This window comes from Dipodomys ordii, unplaced genomic scaffold (assembly GCF_000151885.1).
Source record: "Dipodomys ordii isolate 6190 unplaced genomic scaffold, Dord_2.0 Scaffold44, whole genome shotgun sequence".
Lineage (NCBI taxonomy): Eukaryota > Metazoa > Chordata > Mammalia > Rodentia > Heteromyidae > Dipodomys > Dipodomys ordii.
The window spans coordinates 8,617,366-8,645,140 of record NW_012267260.1 but is presented as its reverse complement, the minus strand read 5'-3'; the positions used below and the strand labels follow the sequence as shown (position 1 = coordinate 8,645,140).

The window sequence follows — 27,775 nt, the reverse complement described above, 5'->3', positions numbered from 1 at the left end:
CAGCTCCGTGACCCCCACCCTCTGGGTCTTGGTAAGAAGGGATTAGGAGACTGCCAGCTGGGTAAGGAAATCCTCAGGCCCCCAGCTCTGCGCTGTAATCCCGGCTCTGCCTCCCTGGACGTATCCCATTTCTGCTGCTCCTCACCCTGGTCCAGACTCCGCTGGCTGGGAGGATTCTGGGGTGACGTTTCACATCGGGGCCCTGGCTTGCACGTGGACCAATCCCCGTCCTCTCTCGGTCACCTCCTGGTGACATTGGATTCTGTGAGAGAGCAAGGCAGGCCCGGTTTCAGGCCAAGTCTCCATTGCTGGAAGAAAGGCAGCAGGAAGAGGCACTGGTCAGGCTTCACAGCTGCTGCTGCAGGCCTGGACCATGGGCAACGTGATGGAGGGGAAGTCGGTGGAGGAGCTGAGCAGCACTGAGTGCCACCAGTGGTACAAGAAGTTCATGGTCGAGTGTCCTTCAGGCCAGCTCACCCTCTACGAGTTCCGCCAGTTCTTCGGCCTCAAGAACCTCAGCCCCTCGGCCAGTCAGTATGTGGAGCAGATGTTTGAGACTTTTGACTTCAACAAGGTAGGCCAGGGCTAGGAGGATGGGGATGGGAAGTTGGGGTCCCCAGGAGATGCTTCTGGAAGCTTGAGCAGCCTGGGGGCTAGGAGGCGGAGCAGAGAGAATGGAAGTGTCAGGGAAGAGCCACTTGGTACATATGGTGGTTCCTTCATCGGATATTAAGACCTTGGTTTATGGGCTGGGCTGTGTCTTAGTGGTCTCGAGCTTGCCTAGCATGCATGAAGCCCTGGGTTTGGTTCTCCAGTACTACACTAACAGAAAAAGCCAAAAGTCGTGCTGTGGCTCCAGTGGTAGAGTGCTAGCCTTGAGCAAAAGCAGCTCAGGGATAGTACCCAGGCCCTGAGTTCAAACCCCAGGATTGGCAAAAACAAAAACAAACAGCCGAGTGCCCGTGGCTCACGCCTTTAATCCTAGCTACTCAGGAGGCTGAGATCTGAGGATTAGGGTTCAAAGCCAGCCTGGGCAGGAAAGTCTGTGAGATTCCAATAAACCACCAGAAAATTGGAAGTGGTGCTATGGCTCAAGTGGTAGACTGCTAGCTTTAAACTGAAGAGCTAAGGGACAGCGCTCAGGCCCAGAGTTCAAGCCCCATGACGACAAGAAACAAACAAACAGAATTTGATTTATGCAGAGTTTGAGTTATCTGAGCTCAGACCCCATCCTTCATTTCATGGGAGAAGGAGACAGTGAGAGCCTCAAGTTAGTGGATGAGGGGCTGAGTCTACAGCTTCCTCTGCCTGGCTGCGTACTGTCTAATGCAAGTGTGAACCGGGCCTCCCTCTCCAGGAGGCTGCTCCTGGGTATGGAGCTAAGGCAAGGACCCCATGCCCACAGCCCTGCAGGAGAGGTGTGCACGGCTAGAAGGATCTGACCCTCAGGGCCTGGCTCACCCGTGAATGTCCCTGGGCCCAGCATACTCTCAACTCCCAAACATGCAGTGACCTCAGCTCACATCTTCTGAAGGGTGTCTGAGGGTCCCCATGGAGGTCAAGTTGAAGGTCAACTTGCACACACACAGACCTAAGTAACTGCCAAGATGCCCTGGGTAAGCACGTCTGGCCAGAGTGGCCATTGGGATATCTCAAACATCATTCGTGGGCTTTGTGAAATGATGAGTCTGGGCAGACAGGCCACGGTGGAGGGGCCCAGGGCAGCTGGGAGACACGCACCTGCCATCCTGTCACGTACCAAATGATATTGAGGCATCATGAAGTCTGAGGGCCAGATGTTTCTTGCCTCTGTATGGACAGGAAAGGGGAGTTTGGGATCCCAGTTCTCTCCCTCAGTCCCCCCTGAGCCTTGACTTGTCCACCTGGATCAGCCATGGAGGTCGGTTAGAGGCTGCTGGCCCCAGTAGCAATCTTCCATTTCTTTCAGATAAATAATTCAATCAGATGGAGGTGGGAGGCTCCGCACCACACACATGCCAGCTCCTAGCCTGGTGGTGATGATCATGGCATGTGCCCACTGCGGGCCCAGTGAGGTTCCTCCTCCCCGCCCCCTGCCAGTGCTGTCCAGGGGTCCAGACGCTAACACGGGGGCAGGGCCTAGGGACGCTGGTCTCTGGCTATTTAAAACCCATGAGCACAGGGTTTGAGGGCCAAAGCGGATTATGGGCTTTGAGCAGCAGCCCAAAGGGCAATGGCCTGGTAGCTGAGGTCTCTCTGGAGGGGACAGGATGGCAGCGTGCTCCTCGCTTCCTGTCTCCTTGCATGCCAAGAAAGCCCGGTGGGCCCAGACATACCTGCAGAAAACCCTCCGGAAGTCACAGTGGTAACGGGGGGGGGGGGCAGCCATGAACTCTGTAGTTTGGTCACCTGAATCTTGCGCCATCTCTTGTAGTTTTGTCACATGCAGACCTGATTCTTTCCTTTCCATCTGAAGTAAACCAAGTTCTTGACTCTCCCGGATCTGGCCTCTGTCCACACTCCACCCTGAGGACTTTGGGTGCTGGCCCTGCTCCCCCAGAGTCTGGGGGCTCATACCTTTTTGCTGTCTGGGAGCGTCGGCGCACATTCTCTTCACACCACCTGCTCTGGCGTCCTGTTTAAACTCCATTTGAAACAGGGCCTGACCCCATACTTGTGCATTTCCTAGTCTCTATGCTTTTTCTCTTCACTTTTTTGCACCAGTACTGGGCTTGAACTCATGTCTTGGGCACTCTCTCTTTTTCTGTTAAGGATGGCACTCTCACCATGTGAGCCATACCTTCAGTCTGATATTTTGCTGGTTAATTGGACATGAGAGTCTCACAGACTTTATTGCCTTGATGAGCTTCAAACTGTGATCCTCAGATCTCAGCCTCCTGGGTGGTTAGGATTACAGGCACCCAGTAAGATCAAAAACTTCAAGAGAAGACCCAGTTAGTGCCCATCTCCAACCATCTGCCGATCTGTAGATCTGCTGATCTGCCCTTCCTGCTTCCCCCACTTCACCCCCCCTCCCTCCAGCCCTCTCACTCCCCTTAACAGCAAGGAGAGCTGTGAGTGACAGCTAAAACCAAAAGCCTGTGGCTATGCATACCCAGTGCCCATTGGGAGAGGTGGGCTAGGCAGGGCTCCAAGGACAGAGGGGTGCTCCAAGGAAGAGGCGGGGACCCAGCTGGCCTCCCCCACCGCTCGCACTGGAGTCCTTGCTTCTTCCCTTCAGCATCCCTGAAGTTCTTGTGGCTGGGGAAGGCTGTTCCTGGGTGGGCCATGGGGAGGGGTTTGAATCGGTGGTGGGTGGAGCCAGAGGGGGCAGAGCTTGGGTGGTAGTGGATTGGACCACATGGGGCGGGGCTTTTAAGCGGTAGTGGGCGTGGCATCGGGTAGCGGTGGGTGGGGCCTCGGGTAGCGGTGGGTGGGGCCACAGGGCGGGGCTTGTGTGGTCCTGGGTACCAGGGCTCACAGGCCACGCCCCTTTTCCAGGACGGCTATATAGACTTCATGGAGTACGTGGCGGCGCTCAGCCTGGTCCTCAAGGGGAAAGTGGAACAGAAGCTGCGCTGGTATTTCAAGCTGTACGACGTGGACGGCAATGGCTGCATCGACCGGGATGAGCTGCTCACCATCATCCAGGTAACTCCAGAAGCGGCCTGGGACAGTGGCCCAAAGCCAGTGTCCCAGAACTAAGAGCCTGGGGAAGGGGCCACAGTCTCAGGTTGGGATGGGATTGGGGATGAGGGTGCTGGTGACAGGCCTGACTCCCCACAACATCATGATCTGAACCCTGTCACTGGCCCTTGCAGCCTCAGTTTCCTCACTGGAGACTCTAGAAGCTTGACTGGTGTCTAGGACTTGAACTCGAGTCTTGAGCTCTCCCTTAACTTTTTCAGTCAAGGCTGACACCCTACCACTTGAGCCACAGCTACACTTCCAGGTTTGTTTGTTTTTTCTTTTGAAGTCAGAATCACACAGACTTTCCTGTCCAAGCTGTCTTTGAACTTTGATACTTAGATCTCAGCTAGGGTCACAAGAGTGAGCTACTGGTTCCTAGGGAAGGTCTATGTCCTTTTTTGTTGTTGTTGTTGTTTTGCCAGTCATGGGGCTTGAACACAAGAGCTGGGCACTGTCCCTGAGCTTCTTTTGCTCAAGACTAGCGCTCTACCACTTGAGCCACAGTGCCACTTCCGGCTTTTTCTGTGTATGTGGTACTAAGGAATCAAATCCAGGGCTTCATGCATGCTAGGCAAGCACTCTACCCCTGAGCCACATTCCCAGCAACAACTCCAAGTTGTGTTTTCTATTTTAGTTTGTTTTGGTTGTAGGGCTTGACAGAGTTCAGCTTTTCAGTTCAAGACCAGTGCTCTACCACTTGAGCCACAGTTGTTCCATTTCAGGTTTTCTGGTGGTTTATTGGAGATAAGAGTCTCAAGAAGCCGGGCACCAGTGGCTCACACCTGTAATCCTAGCTACTCAGGAGGCTGAGATCTGAGGATCCTGGTTCAAAGCCAGCCTGGGCAGGAAAGTTGGTGAGACTTTATCTCCAATAAACTACTCAAAAACCATAAGTGGCACTGTGGCTCAAGTGGTAGAGTGCTCACCTTGAGCTAAAGAGCTCAGGGACAGTGCCCAGGCCCAGAGTTCAGGCCCCATGACTGACCAAAAAAAAAAAAAATTCTCATGGACTTTCCTGCCTGGGCTGGCTTTGAACTGTGATCCTCAGATCTCAGCCTCCTGAGTAGCTAGGATTACAGGTGTGAGCCACCAGCACCCAGCCCCAGCTTCAAATCTTAAAATCAGGCTTTGCCTGCTGCTGGGGGCTACCATGACCTTCACTCTTCTTAGGAGTCAGACAATCACTCCCTCCACCTCCCCCACTGAGAGGGGGCATTGGGACTTACTCCCTCCGCTTCCCCACTTCTGGTCTCTTCTTTCTTCCAGGCCATTCGAACCATTAACCCTTGGAGTGACCTGAGCATGAGTGCAGAGGAGTTCACAGACACCGTGTTTGCCAAGATCGACATCAATGGGGATGGTGAGGGGGTACAGAGGGGCACAGGGAGGCTCAGCGGGTGAGAAGTCAGGCGGAGGGGGACAGGCAGAGAGCAGAGGGGAGGGAAAGAGGCATGAAGAACTAAAGACCGGGTCCTGCTCACCTCCTGCAACCACCTCTGCCCCAGGTGCAGAATTGGCTTCTAGAGGTTTCTAGACCAGACTTTAGGCTCAGGATCCTCTTGCCTACGCGCCCAGGCCTCTGTTTAACTCTGGGCTCTGCCGTGAACAGGATCCTCCCATTGAATTCCTCTTCTTGTGCTCCAGGGGAACTTTCTCTCGAGGAGTTTATGGAGGGCGTCCAGAAGGACCAGATGCTGCTGGACACACTCACGCGAAGCCTGGACCTCACCCGAATTGTACGCCGGCTCCAGACCGGGGAGCAGGAAGAGGCTGGGGCTGGCGATGGCGATGGAGCGGGGAAGGCCGCAGGCTGAGCCCCTGCCCGGCTCTGCATTGGGAGATGGGGCCCTATGGCCGTGCCTGGCCTCCTGTTTGTCTTAATGTTCTATAGAATCTGCTTATCCCAAGTCTCAGCTGGCCTCCCTGGCATGTGTGTGGCAGCCCCGGAGCAGAAGTGGGAGTGGAAAGCAGACACGGACGGCGCCTGGGCCCTCGGGGACTCGGCTGCTGGTGGGGCATTGTTCAGCATCCCTCTGTTCAGGCTCCTCCTTTGACCCTCCTGGCACCTGACCCAGCTTTTACCAGCTTCCCCATGGACTTTTCCAGCCCCTGCCCTGCTAGACATGGAAACCCTGAGGCAGACTGAGGCCCTCCTGGGTCCCCCAGGGGAGACCCTAAAATCACTGGCCGCCCCTTCCACCCTGGCGCTACAGTTCCCTCCTCTCAGGACCCCAGATGTACTTCCATGGTTTGTAAAGATTCATTCCTCCAACAAGCATTTATTGAGCACCTATTGTGTACTAAGACTAGACGTCAGCTATACAAAGAAGGCAATTCCCAACCTCAAGGGCTTACAAGCTAGTGGCAGATGCAGAGACCAGCATCAGTAGAATAAAATGTGCTCAGGCAAGTTAGGAATGTGGGGCTTCTGAGACTCAGCAGCACCACGGTGGCCTTGGACTTTGAAAAGGTGGTTGGAGGTGGCACATGGAGATGATGGGGGGTGGTTGGCTTCTTTGGGGTGTACACATGCACAAGTGGGCCTTCATATAAGCAGGGGCACTCTTAGGAATAAATTGGAGGTGGCCCGTAAGTTTAAATTTTACCAAATTTAGAATAAGGGCCACCGTGTTTGTATTAGGGGGCAGCTCCTAGGCTAAGCCACAGCTCCTTCAAGATGTATAGAATCAGGCGCTGGTGGCTCACATCTGTAACCCTAGCTACTCAGGGGGCTGAGGTCTGAGGGTCTCTGTTTGGAGCCAGTGCAGGCAGAAAGTCCCTTATCTCCAGTTAATCAGCCAGAAGTGGAGGTGTGGTTCAAGTGGGAAAGCACCAGCTTTGAGCCGGGGAAGAAAAACCCAGGCAAGAATAGGAGGCCCTAAGTTCAAGTCCTCATACACACACACACACACACACACACACACACACACACAACCATACCAAGATGGAACATTTGAATGTTTGGATGACAGCATAGCTCAACTGGTTGTGGTGTGTGAGTGCACGCATGCGCGTGTTCAGACCTTCTGCCAGGCTTTGCTCCAGCTCAGCCTGGGCCAGAAAGTAAAAGAAAGAGGGCAGCATGGCAGAGTTCTCATTTATCCAAAGAAACGCTGATTCTTTTTTTTTTTTTGGGTCTGGTCATGGGCCTGAACTCTGGGCCTGGGCGCTGTCCCTCAGCTCTTCAGCTCAAGGCTAGCGCTCTACCACTTGAGCCACAGCACCACTTCCTTTTTTCTTTTTGCTTATGTGGTGCTGAGGAATCGAATCCAGGGCCTCAGGCATGCAAGGCAAGCGCTCTACCACTGAGCCACCTTCCCAGCCCTGATTCTTTCTAGAAGAGACTGCACACATCCTTCATATTTTGCATACTCAGTGGCATGTGGCACCCCACGCGTTCCCGCATCTGCAGCTCACCGCAGATGACCGACCATCCCTGGTCTGACCTAAATCCCTCTTGTTGCAGTGATGCCTCACACCCATTGGGATGTGGGGCTGGTTTTTGCACACCTCAGCTTTAGGCACACCCCACTCAGAGAGCCACCCCTCCGCGGGGGGGTTCAGCAGCTCTGCCCTGTGTCGCAGCTGCATGGCTGCCACCAGAATGTGCCGAGAGCCCCAGGCTGAGCACTGTGACCTCGAGCTTTCTCTTGAGCCAGAGTCTTCACTTTAGCAGAGTGAGCAAAAATCCAGAGGTGAGCCGGGAGTTGGTGGCTCACGCTGTAATCCTAGCTACTCAGGTGGGTGAGATCTGAGGATTGTGGTTCAAAGCCAGCCCGGGCAGGAACATCTATGAAACTTGTTATCTCCAATGAACCACCAGAAAACCAGAAGTGGTGCTGTGGCCCAAGTGGTTGAGCACTCGCTTTGAGCTGAAGAGCTGAGGGACAGCGCCCAGGCCCAGAGTTCAAGCCCCCCTCCCCCCCGCATCAAAATCCAGAAGAGAAAAGCTGGGGTGGGGGTGGAAGGAGAATGGACCATGAAGTCGGAGGTTAGAGGGCGTGCTTCGCTCACCCCCGTCCCGCCCATGACCTCCCGGGACGGGGAGGTCAGCTGGAACCTGAGCAGCAGAGATGGAAGAGGGGTAGGCAGAGCTGAGGACAGCTCGGAAGAGAATGGGCACTGCCGGTCCAGCTTCCTCTCCCCGTGGCTGCCTCGTGGGGGCTCCTGAAGGTAACTGGGAATGTGACTGTGAGGAATCAGGACCATTTCTCCTCCTCACCGTCATGGTGCATGTGTCTGTGTTCCACTTGAGATAGTATTAATAGTCACTAATTTTTTTTTGCGGGGGGGTTGCAGTCCTGGGGCTTGTACGCAAGGCCTGGGTTCTGTCCCTGAGGGTTTATACTCAAGGTTAGCACTCTACTACTTGAACCACAGCTCCACTTCTGGCATTTTTGGGTATTTTTAGTGGATATAAAGTCTTATGGAAGCCGGGAGCTGGTGGCTCACGCCTGTAAGCCTAGCTACTCAGGAGGCTGAGATCTGAGGATCACAGTTCAAAGCCAGCCTGGGCAGGAAAGTCCATGAAACTCTTATCTCCAATTAACCACTAGGAAACCAGAAGTGGTGCTGTGGCTCAAGTGCTAGAGCACTTGCCTTAAGCTGAAGAGCTCAGGGACAGTGTCCAGGCCCAGAGTTCAAGCCCCATGACCAACCCCCCCCCCAAAAAAAAAAAGTCTCATGGACTTTTCTGCCTTAGCTGGCTTTGAACTGAGATCCTCAGACCTTAGATAAGTAAGTAGCTAAGATTACAGGTGTGAGCCACCAGTGTCCAGCCTACCACTGCTTTCTTTTTTCTCTCTTTTTTTTCCTCCAGTATTAGTGCCTGAACTCAGGGCCTTACACCCTCAGTTACCTTTTTCTGCTTAAGGTTGGTCCATCACCGATGGAGTCACAGCTCCACTCCTAGCGTTTTGGTGATTAATGGAAGCTAAGAGTCTCACGGGCTTTCTTGGGGGCTGACTTTGAACCATGATCCTCAGATCTCAGCCTCCTGAGACAGGTATGAGCCACCAGCACCTGGCTCTCACACTGATTGAAAAGGGAGTTTAGGAATTCTCACGGGAGCACCCCATGGGATACCATACGTATAAAGCCTTGGGCTTATTAGCTTTATTTTTTATATGTGAACATATAAACATACCTATTTAAGCTAAAGCAAATGTTTTTCCAGGCCCCACAGGAAATCATTGCACAGGCTGAGCACCGCCTCCTCTTCCTGTTCTCGGAGGGGCCTCCAGAAGCTGCAGAGCTGCCAGAGGCCTGAGCCCTGGAGGCTCCCCTGGAATCTAGTGTCTATACCAGAGCTGTAGAAGAGTTTGTGTAACAACAGTGAATCCTACACCTAAAAACACCAGAGAGTCAAATTGCCTCTCTGGTCTGCCTGTCCCAGGTTAGGGAAGAGAAGCGGTTCTTTGGGGTCACTCAGCTGTTGTAGACCCAGTCTGGTCTGGAACTCAGGTCAGCAGGCCCCCAGGCCTCCCTATCGGCAGAAAGCATCTCCATCCTTTAAGAGAGTCATGAGTTTATGGCTGCTGGGCAGGCACTCTACCGCTTGAGCCATGCTCTCAGCCCTGAGGTTATGGCTGGGAATGGTGGAAGGTCCATGCTGAGCACGGCAAGAGGGAGGAAGGATGCAGGGTGAAGGGTGGAAGAGAGTGGCAGCAGTGTCTGGGGGGCAGCACTGGTCATTAAGATCACAGCCTGAGCTGGGCGCCGGTGGCTCATGTTGTAATCCTAGCTACTCAGGAGGCTGAGATCTGAGGATCTCCAATAAACACCAGAAAAATGGAAATGGCGCTGTGGCTCAAGTGGTAGAGTGCTCACCTTGAGGTGAAGAGCTGAGGGACAGCACCCAGGCCCAGAGTTCAAGCCCCACGACTGGGGCTGTTCACTTATTCATGTTGTGCTGGTGTGGATGGCTTGGGAATGGGCTGGGAGGGCCTCCCCATGACCAGGGCCTGAAGCAGGGGCAGGGGTGTAACAAGGATCCCCTTTAGTCTCCAACCCCTTCTAGCCCCTGCTCCCCACCTTTGCTCACTACTTTATTGTGGATATTCTCCTTGCGGACTTGGACGGTAGGATGCCCCCACCCAGTTAGGCCCTTGCTTCCAACTAAAAACATGTAGAGATCTGAAGGCGCTCCACACCCGCCGAGCCAAGGCATAGTTCTCCCAGGATCGGCTGAGGAAGCAGAGAAACGGTCTTCTAGGCAGAGTCCAGAGTCAATTGGCCTCATCATACCCAGAAGTCATTGCTGGTCCCCACTCACCCCTGCACAGGAGGTGCCCGTCCACCCCGTCCATACCAGCGTGAGTGGCCTGAGGAGCCTGTGCCAGGCCCCGCTCAGAGCTGGGAGACCCGGGGGGAGTCTGGACCCTCAGGAGGGCTGTGGACTTCCGCTGGGCTCTGCCAGTCTCCCAGCCTGCGGACTGCTCAAAACATGGCACTTTTTCTTCTCTGCTGGGTGATCCAGCCGCCGGGGTTCACGTCCATCTGCAGCATCTTCATCACCCACTTGTCACGGCGGGCGCCTTCGATGAACTCATTCAGGGAGAGCTGGCCTGCCCGGGGTGGGAGTGATCGTTACCCTGAGTGTGGGGGGGGGCAGGGTAGGAGGGTACTTTCTCTCCTACGTGCCTCCAGCTCTTCTACAAACCAGTCTGCAGCCTAAGGGCCTAAGCTTGCAGCTGGCAAGGTCTCAAATTCTCCAGGAGCCTTCTGGGATCCATCAGGATTATTATCATTTTATTTTTTGTGGTGGTGGTAGGGTTTGAACTCAGGTTCTCTCTACCACTTAAGCCATGCCCCAGCCCTACATGACCCTTCAACCTATGCCTTAGTCCTTAGGATGACAGGTGTGAGCCACTGCTCCCAGCTTGGGAGGGGCTTTCTTAACTTTGGCCCACAGCACCTATGAAGTTCAGAATGGACAGGAGGTCCTGAGGGCTCTTCTGTAGTTCCAGAGCAGGGTTTGGGCACTGAGCTCCCCAGAGGAGAGCCACCCCTGCTAAGCCCTCTGTTACACCTGGTCCCGTCTGCTCCTCTCAGTCCCTCTCGTGACCCCTGCTTTCCAGACATGGAAGCCCTGCAGGCTGAGGGGCTGATTATGTAAGCCAAGCCAGCCAGATTCCAAATTCCTGTTCTTTCTACTTGCTTGCCTGGCCTCCATTAGCAACTTCTGGAGGAGATTTATTTACTCAGTGCTAGGATTGGGGCTTGAACTCAGGGCCTTGAGCTCTTGCTTAAGGCTGGTGCTCTACCACTTGAACCACTCCTCCACTTTCAGATTTCACTTTTCTGGTTAACTGGAAATAAGAGTCTCATGAGGGCCTGGGGAGAAGGCTCAGCAGTAGAGTGCTTGCCTCTCATGCCTCACCACCACATAAACAGAAAAGGTTAGAAGTGGCACTGTGGCTCAAGTGGTAGAGCGCTCGCCTTGAGCTGAAGAGCTGAGGGACAGCGCCCAGGCCTAGAGTTCAAGCCCCATCACACACACACACACACACACACACACACACCCCCCCTCTCTCTCTCTCTCTCTCTCTCACACACACACACACACACACACAGAAGAGTCTCATGAACTTTTCTGCCTGGGCTGGCTTCGAACTGCAATTCTCAGATTGTAGCCTCCTAAAAGTAGACAGGATTACCAGCATGAGGCGTGGGCCTGAGGAGTTTTAAGCCCCCACAGCCGCCATGGGCTCAGGGGCACATTCTGGGGTGGGAATGTCAGTAGGAGGGCAGTGGGGAGTCTTGTCCCCGGGGCATCCCCTCCCATCTCACCATCTCCATTCTCATCCACCAGCAAGAAGATCCTGTCCACCACCTCCTCAGGCGTGAGCAGCTGGCCCTGCTGCTCCATGTCCATCTCCACCCGGCAGGCTTTCTTCAGCTTGTAGATGGCCTGCGGGAGAGGGGTAGGCTGTGGTGAGCAGGCTCTGCAAGCTGCAGCTCTACCTCGGGGGCCAGATCCTCAGCACCACCTCCCCACCACGGCCCCCAGACTCAGATCCAAGTCAAAAGCAACTCGTCCGAATTCGGTGGCTCATTCCGTCCGGGGACTTCCTGCCTCCCTTCCACCCCCAGCAGCATTGATCTGGTGAGGCACAGAGGGGCGTGTAAGCTGCTGGACCCTCTGTAGCCATGCTCCCCAAGAAGAGGGGAGATGCGGGGGAGGGTGGGGGGGGAGGGAAGGAAACAGTGCATGTCAAGTAGGATACTGGGAGGGCAGCTGTGGACTGGAGGAGTAAAGCAGGACTCCCCTGTCCTGTTCCCACACCAGCAAGAGGACATGGAGGTGTCGCGGAAGTGCAGAAGACAGGCTCCACCTGGACCCCCCCCCCCCATCGCCCTCCTTCCTGGTTTTCGTCAGTCATGGGGCTTGAACTAAGGGCCTTGAGCTCTTGCTTAAGGCTGGTGCTCTACCATTTGAACCATTCCTCCACTTTCAGATTTTTCTTTTCTGGTTAACTGGAGGAGGTAAGAGTCTCATGAGGGGCTGTACTCAGTACTCAGGTCCTGAGTACTGCCCCTGAGCTTTTGTGCTCAAGGCTAGCACTCTACCACCTTGAGCCACAGCTCCACTTCCGGTTTTCTGGTAGTTAATTGGAGATAAGAGTCTCATGGATTTTCCTGCTGGGGTTGGCTTCAGTGATCCTCAGATCTCCTCACTTCAGGTGTGAGCCACCAGCGCCCAGTGATAGATTCAAATTTAACTAGATTGTTGGGAGGTGGCAGACCTATGGGAAGGGGGGTCTGGTTGGAGGAAGCAGGTGGCTGGGGATCTGTCTTCGCTGGGTGTATTTTCCCTGGTTCCTTCCTGTCTCTTGCTCTGGTTCCTAGCTGCCATGAGGTGAGCAGCCTCCTCCATCACATACTCCTGCTACCACAACGCTCTGCCTCACCATGGCCCACAGTAATGGAGCCAGCAGACCATGCACTGACAGTCAGCAACTGTGAGCCAAATCAGCGTTTCTTCTTTTATTTCTCTCAGGTATTTGTTATAGTGATGAAAAGACCAAATTGCAGTTTTCCCTTATACATTTTTTTTTTTTTTTTGCTGGTCCTGGGACTTGAACTGAGGGCCTGGGTGCTGTCCCTGAGCCTCTTTGTACTCAAGGCTAGCACTCTACCACCTGAACTACAGCACCATTTCTGGCTCTTCTGAGTAGTTTATTGGAGATAAGTCTCACAGGGACTTTTCTGCCTGGACTGGCTTCAAACAGCGATCCTCAGATCTTAGCCTCCTGAGTAGCTAGGAGTATAGGCATGAGCCGCTGTCCCTCAGCTACATTTTTTTCTTATTAATGCCTGATTTTTCTTTTTTTTTTTTCTTAGGCCCAAGACCAGGACTTGAACTTGGTTCCTGACACTTTTACACATCTACCAACTGAGCCACACTTCCAACCCCATAATTTCTTCTTTTTATTATTTCCTTTCTCTCTCTCTTCCTTTTTTCTTTATCTCTTTCTTTCTCATTCTCTTTTTTTCTTTTTGTCAGTTGCGGGACTTGAACTGGGTGCCTGGGCTCTGTTCTTGAGTTTTTTTTTTCATTTTCTTTTTACCAGTTGTGGGGCTTGAACTCAGGGTCTGGGCACTGTCCCTGAGCTTTTTTTTTGCTCAAGGCTAGTGTTGTACCACTTTGAGTCACAATGCCACCTCGACTTTTCTGTTGGTTAGGTGGAGCTAAGAGTCCCATAGACTTTCCTGCCTAAGCGGCTTTGAACTGTAATCCTCAGATCTTGGCCTCCTGAGTAGCTAAGATTATAGGTATGAGCCACCAATGCCTGACATATTATTTTTCTTATATTTTCTTTGGAGTTTGCCTTATTTATTAGATAGCATCTTCTGTTTTATTGGTCTAGGCTAGCTTGGACTATGATCTTCTTATTTATACTTAATGTATAGCTGGGTCTGTAGGTACATACTACCAAGCCCAGCTATAGGGTCTTGTTCAATTTTTGTCTAGGCTGGACTTTAACCTTGATCCTATAATCTCTACTTCCTGAGTAGCTGAGGTTACAGGTGTGAGCCATTGTGTCTAGCTCAAAACATAGTATATATATATGCACGTGTGATATTATTTCTTTGCTTCATGGAATATTTGGAAAAGTACTGCCTAGGTTTCTACTTATCTTTCTGTCACTGAGTTCCAGCATTGCTTCAGTGGGATCATTTCTTTCTTCTCCAAGCCCCACCACTCTCTTCCATGGTCACCTGCCTTGAGCTTGGCTCAGGGACTGCCCTGAGCTGGGCTGCCGAGACACTGACCTCCACGATGTCCAGGAGTTCCAGGCGGTCGATGCAGCCATTGCGGTCTTTGTCATAGATCTTGAAGGTCCACTTCAGCTTGTGCTCCAGGGTGCCCCTCAGCACAAGGTTCAAGGCCGCCACGTACTCCAGGAAGTCAATGGTATTGTCCTGCATTGGGTGTGGATGTTGCTGAGACCTCTCTGGCCCCCAACCCCTCCTCCCAAGAGTAGGTTAAGCCCCACCAAGGGCCCCACATTCCTCCAGACTCAGGCTTTCCCTCCTCCCTGAAGACCATGGGGCCTCTGCCTTACTGTGCATGCTCCCCCCCTCTTCGGTGACCTGCCTGTCTCCTCATCCTCAATGTTCAGCTCAAAGGTCTCCTCCCCCAGGAAGCCTACCTTCCTGGACCATTTAGGCCAGTCTCCCCCTGCCCCACGCCATCGCCCGCCCCCCCACCCCCGGTTCTAACATTGGGGACACTGCTGTCATAGCACACAGCCCTGGGGAAGAATGGCAGTGTGCACTCCCTCCTGGATGAGTCAACATGGCTTGTTTCTTCTCCATGCCCAGCCCAGTGCTGCTTACACACAAACAAGGAAACTTGTTTGTGTCCTGACACAGATTTGCTTATTTTCCTTAGGATATTCAGTACTTAAAAAAACTTTTTTTAGGGGGGGATTGGGCTGGGCATGGTGGCATATGTCTGTAATCCCTGCAATTGGGAGGCTAAGACAAGAGGACAATGACCTTAAGGCCAGCCTAGACTATTCAGTAAGTTTCTTCCCTCAAAACAAACATATTTTATCTTAACCACCTTTCACCCCAGCCCTAGGTCAAGCCAGAAGTGGTTGCATATCTGTAATGCTAGCAGGCAGAGGGCAAAGCAGGAAGATCTTGAGTTCAAGGCCAGTGTGGGCTATATCTCAAGACTCCTTGTCAAAACAAATAAATGAAAACCAATCTCCTTAGGTAGGAGTACTAGACTGGGAGTCAAGACCCCTGAGAATATGACCTGGAGCAAATCCATTTCCATCTGTGCTCTGGTTTTGATCTCATTTAATGTAAAATGAGAGAAGCCTGCTGTTCCCTGGTTGGGCTGCTGGGGTCCTGGGCGAGGGCTGAGTCTGGCTCTGTGCCCGGTGGGTGATTCACGGGGCTCATTTTCCAGGGCAGCTCTCTCCTGACAGTGCTGAGGGCAGGGTCCTGGCTGGGCTGAGCAGCATTCCCTCCTACCCTTCCTCCTGGAGAGTGAGGCCAAGTGCAGCAGTGAACTCACGCCAATACTTTCTACAGATCAGCGTTCGGCCCAGCCCTCAACGTGGGGGCTGAAACAAGTATTTGAGGCCAATCTCCATGGTTAAACAAACTGCAGAGGCATAGGACTGGATAGTTGAGTAAGTGGGGAGGTTTTGATGGAATTAACTTTTGAAATTCAACTGCATGTATTTACAATTGCATGTATTTGCAGTTGCATGTATTTACAATTGCATGTATTTAGCTACCCATTATTGGAGGGCTTAAGGGTTTGAGTGATTTTATGAAATCCTCTATGGAATAAAGAATTGCAAAGTACTTTTACAGGTTGGGGTGGATCCCCTGCTAGCCCCCACCACAGGGTGACCTGCCCAGTCTCCCTTTGCAGGACCGCAGCAAAGAGGGAGGGGAAGGGGAAGCCTTTCCCAATTAGGACCTCTCCTTAGCTCCCAGTGATTAGAGATGGATTCTGGTGGAAAAACCCAGGCTTTGGGCTGCTGAGCCTTGACCATAAACACACAGACAATGGCCCAGACTGTGTGCCAGCCTCCTGTCTTCAGGTAGAGGACTGAGGAAGCATCAGAGGATAGATGAGATGGAGGGGAATGGAGTGGAGAAGAGGGAAGAGAAGAGGGGAGGGACAGAATGATGGGGGGGGTGAGGAGAGGAAAGAACAGGAGGAGGAGCAGGGACCTCAGGGATGGGAAGGGCCGAGTGGACAGGCCGTATCCTCACCCCATTCTTGTCGAAGGCTCGGAACATGCCCTCCACATACTGAGTGGCCTCCTCATTGCCCGTGACCTTGAAGAAGCGCTTGAACTCGTGCATGAAGAGGGTGCCGCTGGGACACTCCACCACAAACTTCTTGTACCATTCCTGCAGCTCCGCCACGTCCATCTCCCCAGCCGCCTCCGTCTCCTCCCAGCTGAACTGCTGCCCCATCCTGGCCCACACCGTCGGAGCAAGGGTCGCTGTCTTCCTCCCTCTCCTTTGTTTTGACCAGGATCTTCAGCATCTCCTGGGCTAGTGAACTTGATTGGCAGTGAAGGGGCAGAAAGGGGGGAGGCCCAGATGTGCTAAGCCACTGTAAGACCATTAGAAGATTCCCCGCAGGGGCTGACCTCCAGTCTGCTAAGCTGCTCCAGCTCTTTGCTTGGGGACCTCACTCCGGACAGACCCATCTTGGAGACCTAGTGATACTGAAGTTGCAGAGGAAGCGAGACAAAGTGCTCTCCCCTAGGACAGAATGTGCTGGAGGCCTGGCCTTGGCCCGCATGCTTAGTTCCCAGTAGTTGCTGCCTCCTTACAAACACACCTGTTTTTCATTTTCCAGGTTAAATTATCAATGCCTCCCTCCAACCCTCCACCCAAGCCCTACAAGTCCTGCCTTTCTCCCATCTCCTCCAAAGTGCGAATAGGAGAGCACAGCCTAAAATAGATTTGAAGGCTGTTAGTTCTATTAAAGATCATAGGAAGCCAGCTGCCAGTGGCTCACACCTGTAATCCTAGCTACTCAGGAGGCTTAGATCTGAGGATCACAGTGCAAAAACAGCCCAGTCAGTGTGGGGAGGAAAATAAATGAGACTCTTAATTTTAATTTTTTTTTTTTTTGATCCAGTCGTGGGCCTGAACTCTGGGCCTGGGCGCTGTCCCTCAGCTCTTCAGCTCAAGGCTAGCGCTCTACCACTTGAGCCACAGCACCACTTCCGGCTTTTTTCTTTTTGCTTATGTGGTGCTGAGGAATTGACCCCAGGGCCTCAGGCATGCAAGGCAAGCGCTCTACCACTGAGCCACCTTCCCAGCCCTGAGACTCTTATCTCCAATATGAGCCACCTAAAAGCCAGAAGCAGAGCTGTGGCCTAAGTGGTCTCTACCTACTAGCCTTGAAAAAATAAGTTTAGGGACAGTGCCCAGACCTGAGTTCAAGCCACTGTACTGCTGCATGAGTGGACAGACAGACACACAGAGACTTACTTTGGAATCAATTATACATTTTCATGCATATTTTAATATAAAAATGAGACCTTCAGGAAGTCAGAAGACCTAGAGCAGTAATTTTTCTGGAAGAATTTAGGAGCAGTAGTCAGTCACCATGTCCTTAATCTTGGAGGTGGCACTGTCTACCCTCGACTGGACGTTCATCATAGCCTTGATCTGTGCATTTCCAGGCCTGTCCCTCAGCACGCCCTGCTCTCCAGCCCACCCCAGTGCCTCCAAGTTACTTTAATCTTGCGGTTCATTCTTTTTTCTTTTTTTGTTGGTTGTGGGGCTTGAACTCTGGGCCTGGGTGCTGTCCTTCAGCTCTTTAGCTCAAGGCTACTGCTCTACTATTTGAGCCACAGTACCACTTCTGGCTTTCTGGTGGTTAATTGGAGATAAGTCTCACAGACTTTGCTTGCCCAGGCTGGCTTTGAACTACGATCCTCAGATCTCAGCCTCCTGAGTAGCTAGGATTATAGGCGTAAGCCACCGGTGCCTGGCTTGCTATTCATTAATGATTATTTCCTGTCATCCACTCAAGGATGACAGCTTTTCTCCCACACTCAAAGTCCAGAGGAGAGAATGTCTAGTATGCAGGTTGTGTAGGAGTTGCCTAATCACTTATTATCTGACCAAAGGCTTCTTCTATCCTTCTTGTCAACTGCCCATATCGATTGCTCTGTATCGCCTGTATGGCCTTTTACTCTTTTGTCAAAAAAGCCAGTCCTGAACTGGCACCAATAATCCTAACTACTCAGGAGGCTGAAATCTGATGATCGCAGTTTGAAGCCAGCCTGTGCAGGTGAGTCTGGGGGAGTCTTACTCCAATTAAGTATCACAAAAGCCTGTGAATTAGAGCTGTGGCTCAAGTGGTAGAGTTAGCCTTGAGTAAAAAGGCTCAGGGTAAGTGTGCAGGTCCTGGGTCAAGCCTCAGGGCCAGCACACATACACAAGTGCCAGTCCTAACCAGACACCGTGCTGATGCTGCTTGTAACCCTAGCTACCTGCGAGTCTGAGATCCAAGTGTTGTGGTGTAGAGGCGTGTCCCACTGCACCCACCCCTGGTTGAGATGAACTCTGGAGAACTTTTATGCCTGGGTTGGTCTTCAACTGTGGTCCTCATCTCCACATCCCAAGTACGTAGAATTACAGGCTTGAGCCACTATACACATCTTCCTTCCTTTTTGTGCTAGTACTGGGGTTTGAACTCAGGGTCTCTTGTTCACTGAGCTTTCTTGCTCACAAGTGGACATTTGGTGCTACGCCATGCGTCACACCTCTACCTCTCTCCCCTTTTTAAAATGGATATGGTCTTGCCATGTTGCCTAGGCTGTCCTCAAACTGAGGCTCAAGCTTCTCCCAGCTTGGCCTCCTGGGTGCTTGGGACTATGAGCTTACAGCGGGGGACCACCACATCCACTTCGAACCTGGAGAGGCTTTGGCGATCTTCTGCCCTGTGCCCATAGCAGTGAGGCGCATGAGGGAGGCGCCATCCCTGTCCAGCTCTGTAGGCAATACTCGGGAGTAATGAAGACAGCCTGTGTTGAGAAATTCTATGAATGAAATACAATTTGATTCAGCCTCTGGCTGAAGAATCTAAAATTTGATTGGTTTTTCAAGTGGGTCAGTGGCCTATAACCTGCCCTATAGATAGATACTGCTGAGCTAAGAGGGAGGTATAAATATGTATCACTTTAAAGAGGATTATGAACCCATGGACAGAAGTGATCGCCTGGAATGAGTAACAATATCGAGGACTTAGGAAGGAGGGTGAGGGCTGAGCTGGGGATTTGCGAGCCCTGGGGAGTGCAGGCAGCCTGCCACAGTCCTGGCTCTGTAAACTGAGAAGTGCTGCTCTATTGAGTCAGATCTGGCCAGAAGCCCCATAGTCTACTAGTCTACTGTGTTCACGCCAGGGCCCTTGGGGGCCCAGCTGAGCCCAAGCTGTCCCTCTGCCGCTCAGCACACAGAGCCCAAGCTAGCAGCCGGCCCAGCAGGATGGCCGGGTTAACCCTTCAATACCCCCCCAGTCAGTGTCTTCACTTCTAGGCGTCACAGGAAACAAGTACTTTTTGCCACAGTGAAAAGGGAAGTATCTAGCATTTAGGTATGTGTATTCTACATTTACTGTGTCTACATTTGAGCTCCTGAGACCCTTAAGTAGGTTGTCCCTGTCACTCACCTGAACTCAGGGCCTCATGCTTGCTAGGCAAACACTCTACAACTTGAGCCACATTCTAGCTCTTTTTGGCTTTAGTTATTTTTCATATAGTGTCTCACTTATTTTGCCTCAGACCAGGATCCTACCACCAATCTCTCTCACTTTCTCAGTGGCTAGGATTATAGACATGACCCACCATCCTTAGCTCACTGCTGAGATGAGGTCTCCTTAATTGTCACTGAATTTCATCCACAAAGTAAGTGAAATCTACCAAAAGAAAGAAGCCTTCTTGTCAGTGAGACACTTAAGTCTTTATGCTTCCTAAAGCTTAAAAGCTGTGATTTCTATTTTACTACAGGGCTGAGTGCTACGTTTGCCAAATACAAGCTTGCTGAATAAATTAATCAGACAAATGAAAGGACACAAGTACCAATTTCTTTTTCTTTTGTCAGTCCTGGGGCCTGAACTCTGGGCCTAGGCACTGTCCCTCAGCTCTTCAGCTCAAGACTAGCACTCTACCACTTGAGCCATAGCACTCTGGATTTTTCTGCTTATGTGGTGCTGAGGAATTGAACTCAGGGCCTCATGCAGGCAAGCCAAGCACTCTACCACTGAGCAAAATCTGTTGTGGTGACCTTTGGTTGCAGTTCCATCCTGGAAGGATTCAGGCTATGAGCGGAGCTCAGAGCAGGGCATAAATGTACTCCATCCCCTTTTTGAAGCATAAACTTTTTTTTTCCAGTCTTGAGGCTTGAACTCAGGTTCTGGACACTCTCCCTGAACTTCTTTTTGCTTAATGCTAGCACTCTATCACTTGAGCAACAGCGCCTTTTCTATTTTTTTTTATTGGTCATGGGGCTTGAACTCTGGGCGTGGGCGCTATCCCTGGGCTCTTCAGCTCAAGGTGAGTGCTCTACCGCTTGAGCCAGAGTGCTACTTCTGGTTTTCTAGTGGTTTACTGGAAATAAGAGTCTCACAGACTTTCCTGCCCGGGCTGGCTTTGCACCCTGATCCTCAGATCTCAGCCTCCTGAATAGCTAGGATTACAGGCGTGAGCCTCCGGCGCCTGGCTCAGCCTTTTCTATTTATGTGGTACTGAGGCACTGAACCTAGGGCTTCATACATGCTAGGCAACCACTCTTCTACTAAGCCACATTCCCAGCCCTGAAGCATAAACTTCTATATGGAGGTTTGCTGTCTTCACTCCAATATAGCCATTATTAAAGGAAATGCAAAACTTTTAGCTGCTCAATATTTAATGAATCAAAGCTTCCTTTGAGAAATTTCAAAATCTAAAAAATGTCCACAAAATACTTCAAATACTCACTTTCTGATGTAAATTAAAATCAGTAGAAATTAACAATTGCACAGCAGCAGCACACAAAAAAAATTATATATACAAACTTGACTACTGGCTCAGAGTATTCAAAATACTTTCTCATGTTTCTTAAAATGAAGACCGAAACAATAACAGGCATTCAAGAGTAGATAAAATGCTCTGTGCGCTAGGCTCCAGACTGCCTTTAAAGTTCCATGCCATCTCCCAGGGAGCAGTGCAGGGGGGCCCGGTGGCGCAGTCCCTCCACTGAGATGCACGCATCATCCCAGGGCACTGTAAAGCCATTCAGGGCATCGCTGTGGCATTATGACTTGCTTTCTTCGGTCTCCTCTGGCACCGTTTCCCAGATTGGCTTTTTGATGTGTTCCGGCAACTGCTCTAAATGTGTCTAAAGAGGGAGACACAGACAAACTATAACACACTATGGATTTCAATGAACAGGCTGTGAATTGTAATTACTGATTTTTCAAGTCCTCTCGACTTGGGTTTATTTACTCCCACTTACACTTACCTTTTATTTGTTGTGCATGCTGTTCCTGGGGCTTAAACTCAGGGCTTAGGTACTGTCTCTGAGGTTCTTGTTCAAGGCTAGTTAGTGCTCTACCACTTCCAGCTTTTTGGGTAGTTTAATGTAGATAAGAATCTCACAGACTTTCCTGCCCAGGCTGGCTCTGAACTGTGATCCTCAGATCTTAGCCTCCTGAGTAGCTAGGATCAGCACCACATAAGCAAAAAGAAAAAAGCCGGAAGTGGCGCTGTGGTTCAAGTGGTAGAGTGCTAGCCTTGAGCTGAAGAGCTGAGGGACAGCGCCCAGGCCCAGAGTTCAGGCCCCATGACTGGACCCAAAAAAAAAAAAAAAAAAAAAAGAATCTAACAAACTTTCCTGCCCTAGCTGGTTTTGGATCTTGAACCTTAGACCTCAGTCTCCTGAGTAGCTAGGATTACAGGCATGAGCCACCAGTGCCTGGCTCTTCTAGAATTCTGAAATGGGAAGAGGAATCTTGATGGCATACCCCCCCCACCTCTCCTCTCTCTGATCCTCAGGGATTTCCAGGTGAGACCACTCAATGTAGTCCCCAAGTCTAGACAAACAATAGGGAGAGAGACCTCAAAGGGGTCAGCAAGGACTCAGGCTGCGTGGCAGGATTCTGTGGCACAGGGGGTGTGTGTGGGAGCTCACAACTCTATTCCAGTCTGCTGCCAGTCCTTCCTCCAGAGGTGGGCAGAGGCCAGCGCCAGGCAGCAACCCCCAAACAATAGAGAGCCCTCTGAAGAGGGAAGCTCAAGCATACCTTTGTTACTTCCATGGCGACCCCTTCAGGTAAGTTCCGCTGAATGTATTCCAAGTAGACGTTGGCTGTGCATCCAGTGAGATGTTTTAACTAAAAGACCAACAACAAAATGGTCATGCTATGCAGATGAAGCAGAAATCCTTTAAAAAATTAAAACAAAAGTTTTGGTAAAAAGTGGCAGAGCCTGTTCTAAAAAACTTCATACAGAAACTCAAGTGAGGGCTTGGAAGGTGGCTCAGGGGTAGAGTGCCTGCCTTGCATGCATAAGGCTCTGGGTTCGATTCCTCAGCACCACATAAGCAGAAAAATCCATTAGTGGCACTGTGGCTCAAGTGGTAGAGCGCTAGCTCAGGGACAGCGCCCAGGCCCAGAGTTTAAGCCCCATGACCACCACCACCACCACCAACAAAAGCCTCAATTCTTTGACTGAGCTAGATAAGGGATTAGGGAGAAGCCCTTTCCTCCCAAATGTGTCTACATCAGAGCTAGTGCTCTACAAACACAGCTGGCTAGCAGGAAAGCAAAGCAGGAGTCTTACAAGGTTTTGCAAAACGGCTCACATGAAAGGAAACAAAAAGATTAGATTATTAAAGTTAAAGATTTTCTGTATGCTCCATGACAAGATGGTTGTCAGAAATGGGGAGATAAATTTTGAATGTTTCTTTTTCTTTCTGAGCTGTATGTAGTAGCACATGCCTATAATCTCAACACTTGGGAGGCTGAAGCGGAAAAACTGGCAGTTCAAGGACAGCATGGGCTACATAGCCATACTCTAGCTCAAAAATAAAAAATCCACCAAGCACTGGTGGCTCATGCCCAGTTACTCAGGAGGCTGAGATCTGAGGATTGCGGTTCAAAGCCAGCACAGGCAGGAGAGTCCATGAGACTCTTATCTCCAATTAACCACCAGAAAACCAGAAGTGGCACCCTGACTCAAAATGTTAGAGCTCTATCCTTGAGCTGAGGAGCTCAGGGACAGTGCCCAGGCCCTGAGTTCAAGCCCTACAACCAACAACAATCAAAACAAAAATCCAAACATCTTAGTCCCTATTATGTTTTTATTTCAAAAAATTCCTGAATGGGGCTGGGAAGGTGGCTCAATGGTAGAGCGCTTGCCTCACATGCATGAGGCCCTGGGTTCAATTCCTAAACACCACATAAATAGAAAAGGCCAAAAGTGGCATTGTGGCTCAAGTGGTAGAGAGCTAGCCTTGAGCTGAAGAGCACAGGGACAGCACCCAAGCCTAGAGTTCAAGCCCCATGACTAACCCCCGCCCGCCCCCAAAAAAAATCCCTTAGAAGCTGGGCATTGGTAGCCCACACATAATCTAGCTACTCAGGATGCTGAGATCTGAGGATTGCAGTTGGAAGCCAGCACAGACAAGAAAATCTGTGAAACTCTTATCACCAATGAACTATCAGAAAACTGGAAGTGGCACTGTGGCTAAAAGTGGTAGAGGGCTAACCTTGAGCAAAAGAGCTCAGGGACAGCATGTAGGCCCTGAGTTCAAGCCCCACGACCACCACCACCAACAAAAAAACAGAAACAAAAAAAAGAGAAATCTAGACAACTGAAATAAACTTACCTCCAAACATCTATAAAGTGTTCTCATTTCATATTGAACTCTATGCTTCTTAAAAATATGCACTGATTTGAGAAGAGTAAATCGCTCTATTTTCCTTGGAGGTTCATGTCTGAAATTAATGTTAAATGATGTTAAAACTCTGAGTCACTGATATCAAAGCATGATTCTACAACTTTGTAGGTTAGACTCACACTCAATTACAGGCATTAAGTGCCATTTACTGACTTCCATTCATCAGGACTGTCATTTGTAACCACTGCTGCACAAAACTCAGGCCAAAACAAACACTGCAGTCAGCCAATATGAACCTTTCCCACAAAGCCAAAACTGAGCATTGGCATACAATTGTGCATGGGCTGGTGCTTTTATACCCTCAGGAACCAAATGTACTAACTGTGAGGAGTGGTAGCAGTGTAGGGGACGCTCATAATGTCTGCTATAATGTGTGTTGTTGGAGAAAAATTTATAGATACATTGATAATCACAAAACTATAGTCTGTCTTGGCAAACAGCGTGGCCTTGTGGTTTTGTTAGGAAGCCAGACACATAGCCCCAGTGGGCCTGATTGATACCAGAAAGTGTAGGTGACAATAGAGGGGCAGTTGGACTTTTCCCCAGAGGATGACAGAGCTTGATGGAGCTCGCCCCAGGTCAGTGGTGTTTCTTTGGCAGACTAAACAGCGGACGCAGGGGAAAAAGATCTACAGAGAGTGTGTGTTCACCTGCCCTATCTCCCTGACACATGGAGACCTAAGACATAGGTTGCTTGGGTCTCCTTATGTGAATGCAATGTCTAGAAAGGATCTTTTGCATATTCCTTGTTAAATATTTAGAAATTCTAATCCAGTGGAAGGGGTGAGATTTCTTAGGATAACACGATGAACTCTATGTCTACCAGTCATGACTGATTGCTTTCTATGGGCTCAGATCTTCCCAGAATGCTACCCGTTTCCCAGTTCATCATACTAGCAGCCAGTAGGTCAGATTAGGAAAAGCTACACTTACACTTTAATAGAAATTCCAAGTTCTTTAGCAGCAAGCACAGCAAAATATTCATAACTGTCCAATACAGCCTTATCGTGGCCTTTTACTAAGATTGACAGACGTTTATATAAGGTGTCCGGTTCATCAGAAATGGTGATCTAAAACCAAAGAGAGAAATGTGGGCTATGATTCCTCAAGTAGTTATCAGTAGCAAATTTAACTCATTACTGTTGCCTAGACAACTCAAGAATTTAGTAGAAATGCTGTGAAATATCTTCTGGTTGTTAACCCACACAATCACGTGCACATCTGCAAAACGACTTTTAGGGCAATCTACAAAATCACCAGTAGAATTCTCCCACTGAGTAATTATTGACCTCCAGACTCACAGCGAGAAAGGTCTATTAATGAAAGCACGCTGGTCAGAGACCTGGATTGAGAATTAAGGACACCGGGCATGTCTTATCATCCCATCACCCCCTCATCCCCACATATGCAAAACAGGGTGATAACCCTGTGCTATAGCTCACAGCTTTCTGTACTGAAACAAAGAAGGAAGCATGTAGTAAAGTGCTTCTAAACTGGTAAACAGCATCCTTCTCACACAAAGTTGAGTTCTTTCCATTCATCTTTTTTATAAGGCTTTATCATATGCTTTACCTGTCTTAGCATATAAATTATGTCTAATTAAGATGTTATGACTCCTGATTGCAGCTATAACTTCTACCTCTTCCACCCTAACACCTAAAGACCTTAGAAATAATGGGGTTGACATATCTGACTTTCTTCCAAGAGGTGAATTATCTTCATTGCATTCACCAATTAAACCCAGTAAATTATATTACTAATCCAATGATTCAGGGCTAAATTACTTTGTCCATGAAGAGATCTACTTAGTAACCAGGAAGTAAGTCATCTACTCTTAATTACTCCAAATAGGGCTGCTGGAAAAACAGAATATACTGAGCTCTTATGTTAAAATTTGGGGGATAGTGAAGGGAAACAGAGCCCTGAGATGATGTGCTCTAGTCAATCCCTGTCGTTTAGGGTTGTTTTGTTTCGTGTCATGTGTAGGCTGAGCTTTGTGCATGCTATGGAAGTGCTCTACACCCCAGGGCCCTCACAGAGGTTTAAACACATATGAATTTGTTATAAATATTAAGAATCTGGAGTTTCCCCATAAAAATGTGGGTATCAGTTTAGTTTGAAGTATTTAAATACTCTAGCATCACTAGGTTTGATTTCCCATAATGGTGACAAGTAGCTAAATAGCAGAAAGGCAGCTCCTGCTTCTGACAAGCCTGGCACCTGAGTGGGAGACCAGCATTTATATGCACTGTCATGAGAAAAAAAAAAAAAAAAAGACAGTGCCATGCTGTATGTAACACACCATTCTGGTATCCATGCACATGGGTAGACTGCTTACATATAGATGAATGTCTAGAAGGACTTATATCAAATTGTAAAAGGAGGTTTTTTTCTGCAGGTAGAAATGAAGAGTTTGGAACTTCTAAGGGTTTTTAGAATTACATGTCACAACTGGGCTACTGGGGTCAGTGCTGCTGCGCTGTCCCACATCTAGCTCGGGAGTCCCATTACTGTGCTTGTGTTCCTTCTCTCTGTGAGCAACAAAGCACTGCCCAGCCCAGAGTCAATAGGTAAACATACTTGAAGGCTGTATTTTTTCCACAACGTAGCACTGAGAATTCTGCATCAATAATTATCATCACGACTCTGCAATTATGCTGCGCTAAAATCAAGAGACTGCTCATTCCCACAGTTGTTTGTAGTAAAAAATTTATTCTCTTAGAACTTACTTCAGGGTCTCTGAGACCCTGAAGCACACAAGGACTTTATGGAAGATGCACATTGTACATTTGCTGGTATTTCTGAACAACATTTTTGAAAAAGCATTTGGGAAACAAGTCCAAATGAAATATTAAGAAGTTGTTGCTAATGTAACTCCCTAAGAGACAGGGAATACATACCATAGGCTTGGTCAAATCCTTTGGAACATCAATGTGTAGGTTTGAATACTGTACCCACTTCAAATTGGCACTGGTACATGTGGACAGCAATGGAGAGGAAAAAAAAGAGAAACCTAAATAATGCAGCAAAAGCCCACCTTCTAGTTCAGTTAAGCTCAGATAGTTGTATACTTACAGAGACAAGTCATCATTTCTGGTTGTACTGCTCTTAAAACTGTTTGTAGAAAAACTCCCAAACAAGCCCTTAAAAATAAAGGAGAGGACATGTATTAGAACAAAAATTGATTACCAAACCACTCATAGTTTCCACTACAAAACAAAACAAAACAAAAAAAACCCCAAAGGATGCCCAATGCTCCAAATAAAGAAACATCTCATTATTTCAGAAAAAGACCATAGGGTAGCTAAATTAAATTTCATTTAAGGATATGAGAAGACAGGGCTGAGAAGGTGGCTCAGTGGTAGAGTGCTTGCCTTGCATGCATGAGGCCCTGGGTTCGATTCCTCTGCACTACATAAGCAAAAAGAAAAAAAAGCTGGAAGTGGCGCTGTGGCTCAAGTGGTAGAGCACTAGCTTTGAGTTGAAGAGCTGAGGGACAGCACCCAGGCCCAGAGTTCAGGCCCCATGACCGGACCCCCCCCCAAAAAAAAAAGAATATGAGAAGACAATGGTAAGAGTTGAAAATTAAAAAGCATTGTCAAATACCAGATTCTCAATCTTTACATTTAAAAATGAGCTATGAATTAAACATGTAGCTATTTAAAAAAAATCATAAGTGCCTTTTATTTTCCCATTGTTTTCAGAGTAATTGTACTTTAATACTTTTTGTACTTGAACACTTTTAAACAATATTGCATGGCTGCATAATTTAAGCTATTAATGGAGCACATATCTTTTTGGCTGGGGTAATTAGCTTAAAAATTAAAATACAGCACATGCTGGAAAATGTATCCATCTTATTACTATGCCTCAAACTACAATCTAGCACCGCCAAATCCTTTCTTGTGAGCACCCCCTAGTGGAACTGGACTTTTTTTAGGAACCATAAATGATATTACAGAGATGTACCTTTGGCATCTACCTGCTTTTTCTTTAAGCTTTGAGATTTAAAAGTGTAACACAAGGACTAGGAATGTGGCTTAGTGGTAGAGTGTAACACAAGCAAGTTTTTTTTTGGATCCGGTCATGGGGCCTGAACTCTGGGCCTGGGCGCTGTCCCTCAGCTCTTCAGCTCAAGGCTAGCGCTCTACCACTTGAGCCA

General features: G+C 49.6%; 3 protein-coding genes across 3 annotated transcripts in view; 1 reads left to right on the top strand and 2 right to left on the bottom strand.

Moving 5' to 3' along the window:
• Positions 1 to 370: 370 nt before the first annotated feature.
• On the top strand, positions 371 to 5,495 carry Guca1a (guanylate cyclase activator 1A (retina)). Its single transcript, XM_013019149.1, has 4 exons — positions 371 to 574; positions 3,481 to 3,630; positions 4,936 to 5,029; positions 5,314 to 5,495. Exons 1-4 carry the CDS (start codon positions 374 to 376, stop codon positions 5,481 to 5,483), a joined length of 615 nt encoding a protein of 204 aa, XP_012874603.1. The 5' UTR covers positions 371 to 373; the 3' UTR covers positions 5,484 to 5,495.
• A 4,421-nt stretch (positions 5,496 to 9,916) lies between these two features.
• On the bottom strand, positions 9,917 to 16,154 carry Guca1b (guanylate cyclase activator 1B (retina)). Its single transcript, XM_013019151.1, has 4 exons — positions 15,919 to 16,154; positions 13,948 to 14,097; positions 11,461 to 11,581; positions 9,917 to 10,235 (listed from the first exon to the last, which is right to left on the bottom strand). The coding sequence occupies exons 1-4, from the start codon at positions 16,123 to 16,125 to the stop codon at positions 10,108 to 10,110; spliced, it is 606 nt and encodes a 201-aa protein (XP_012874605.1). The 5' UTR covers positions 16,126 to 16,154; the 3' UTR covers positions 9,917 to 10,107.
• Positions 16,155 to 20,740: 4,586 nt separating this feature from the next.
• Positions 20,741 to 27,775, bottom strand: part of Mrps10 (mitochondrial ribosomal protein S10) — a 10,298-nt gene continuing 3,263 nt past the window's right edge. Inside the window, exons 2-7 of the mRNA XM_013019110.1 lie at positions 26,689 to 26,756; positions 26,514 to 26,583; positions 24,547 to 24,683; positions 23,542 to 23,650; positions 21,956 to 22,045; positions 20,741 to 21,051 (exon numbers count right to left, since the gene is read on the bottom strand). Of these exons, the coding sequence (XP_012874564.1) occupies positions 20,968 to 21,051; positions 21,956 to 22,045; positions 23,542 to 23,650; positions 24,547 to 24,683; positions 26,514 to 26,583; positions 26,689 to 26,756 (558 nt within the window). The 3' untranslated portion in view covers positions 20,741 to 20,967. The remainder of the gene's footprint in view (positions 21,052 to 21,955; positions 22,046 to 23,541; positions 23,651 to 24,546; positions 24,684 to 26,513; positions 26,584 to 26,688; positions 26,757 to 27,775) is intronic.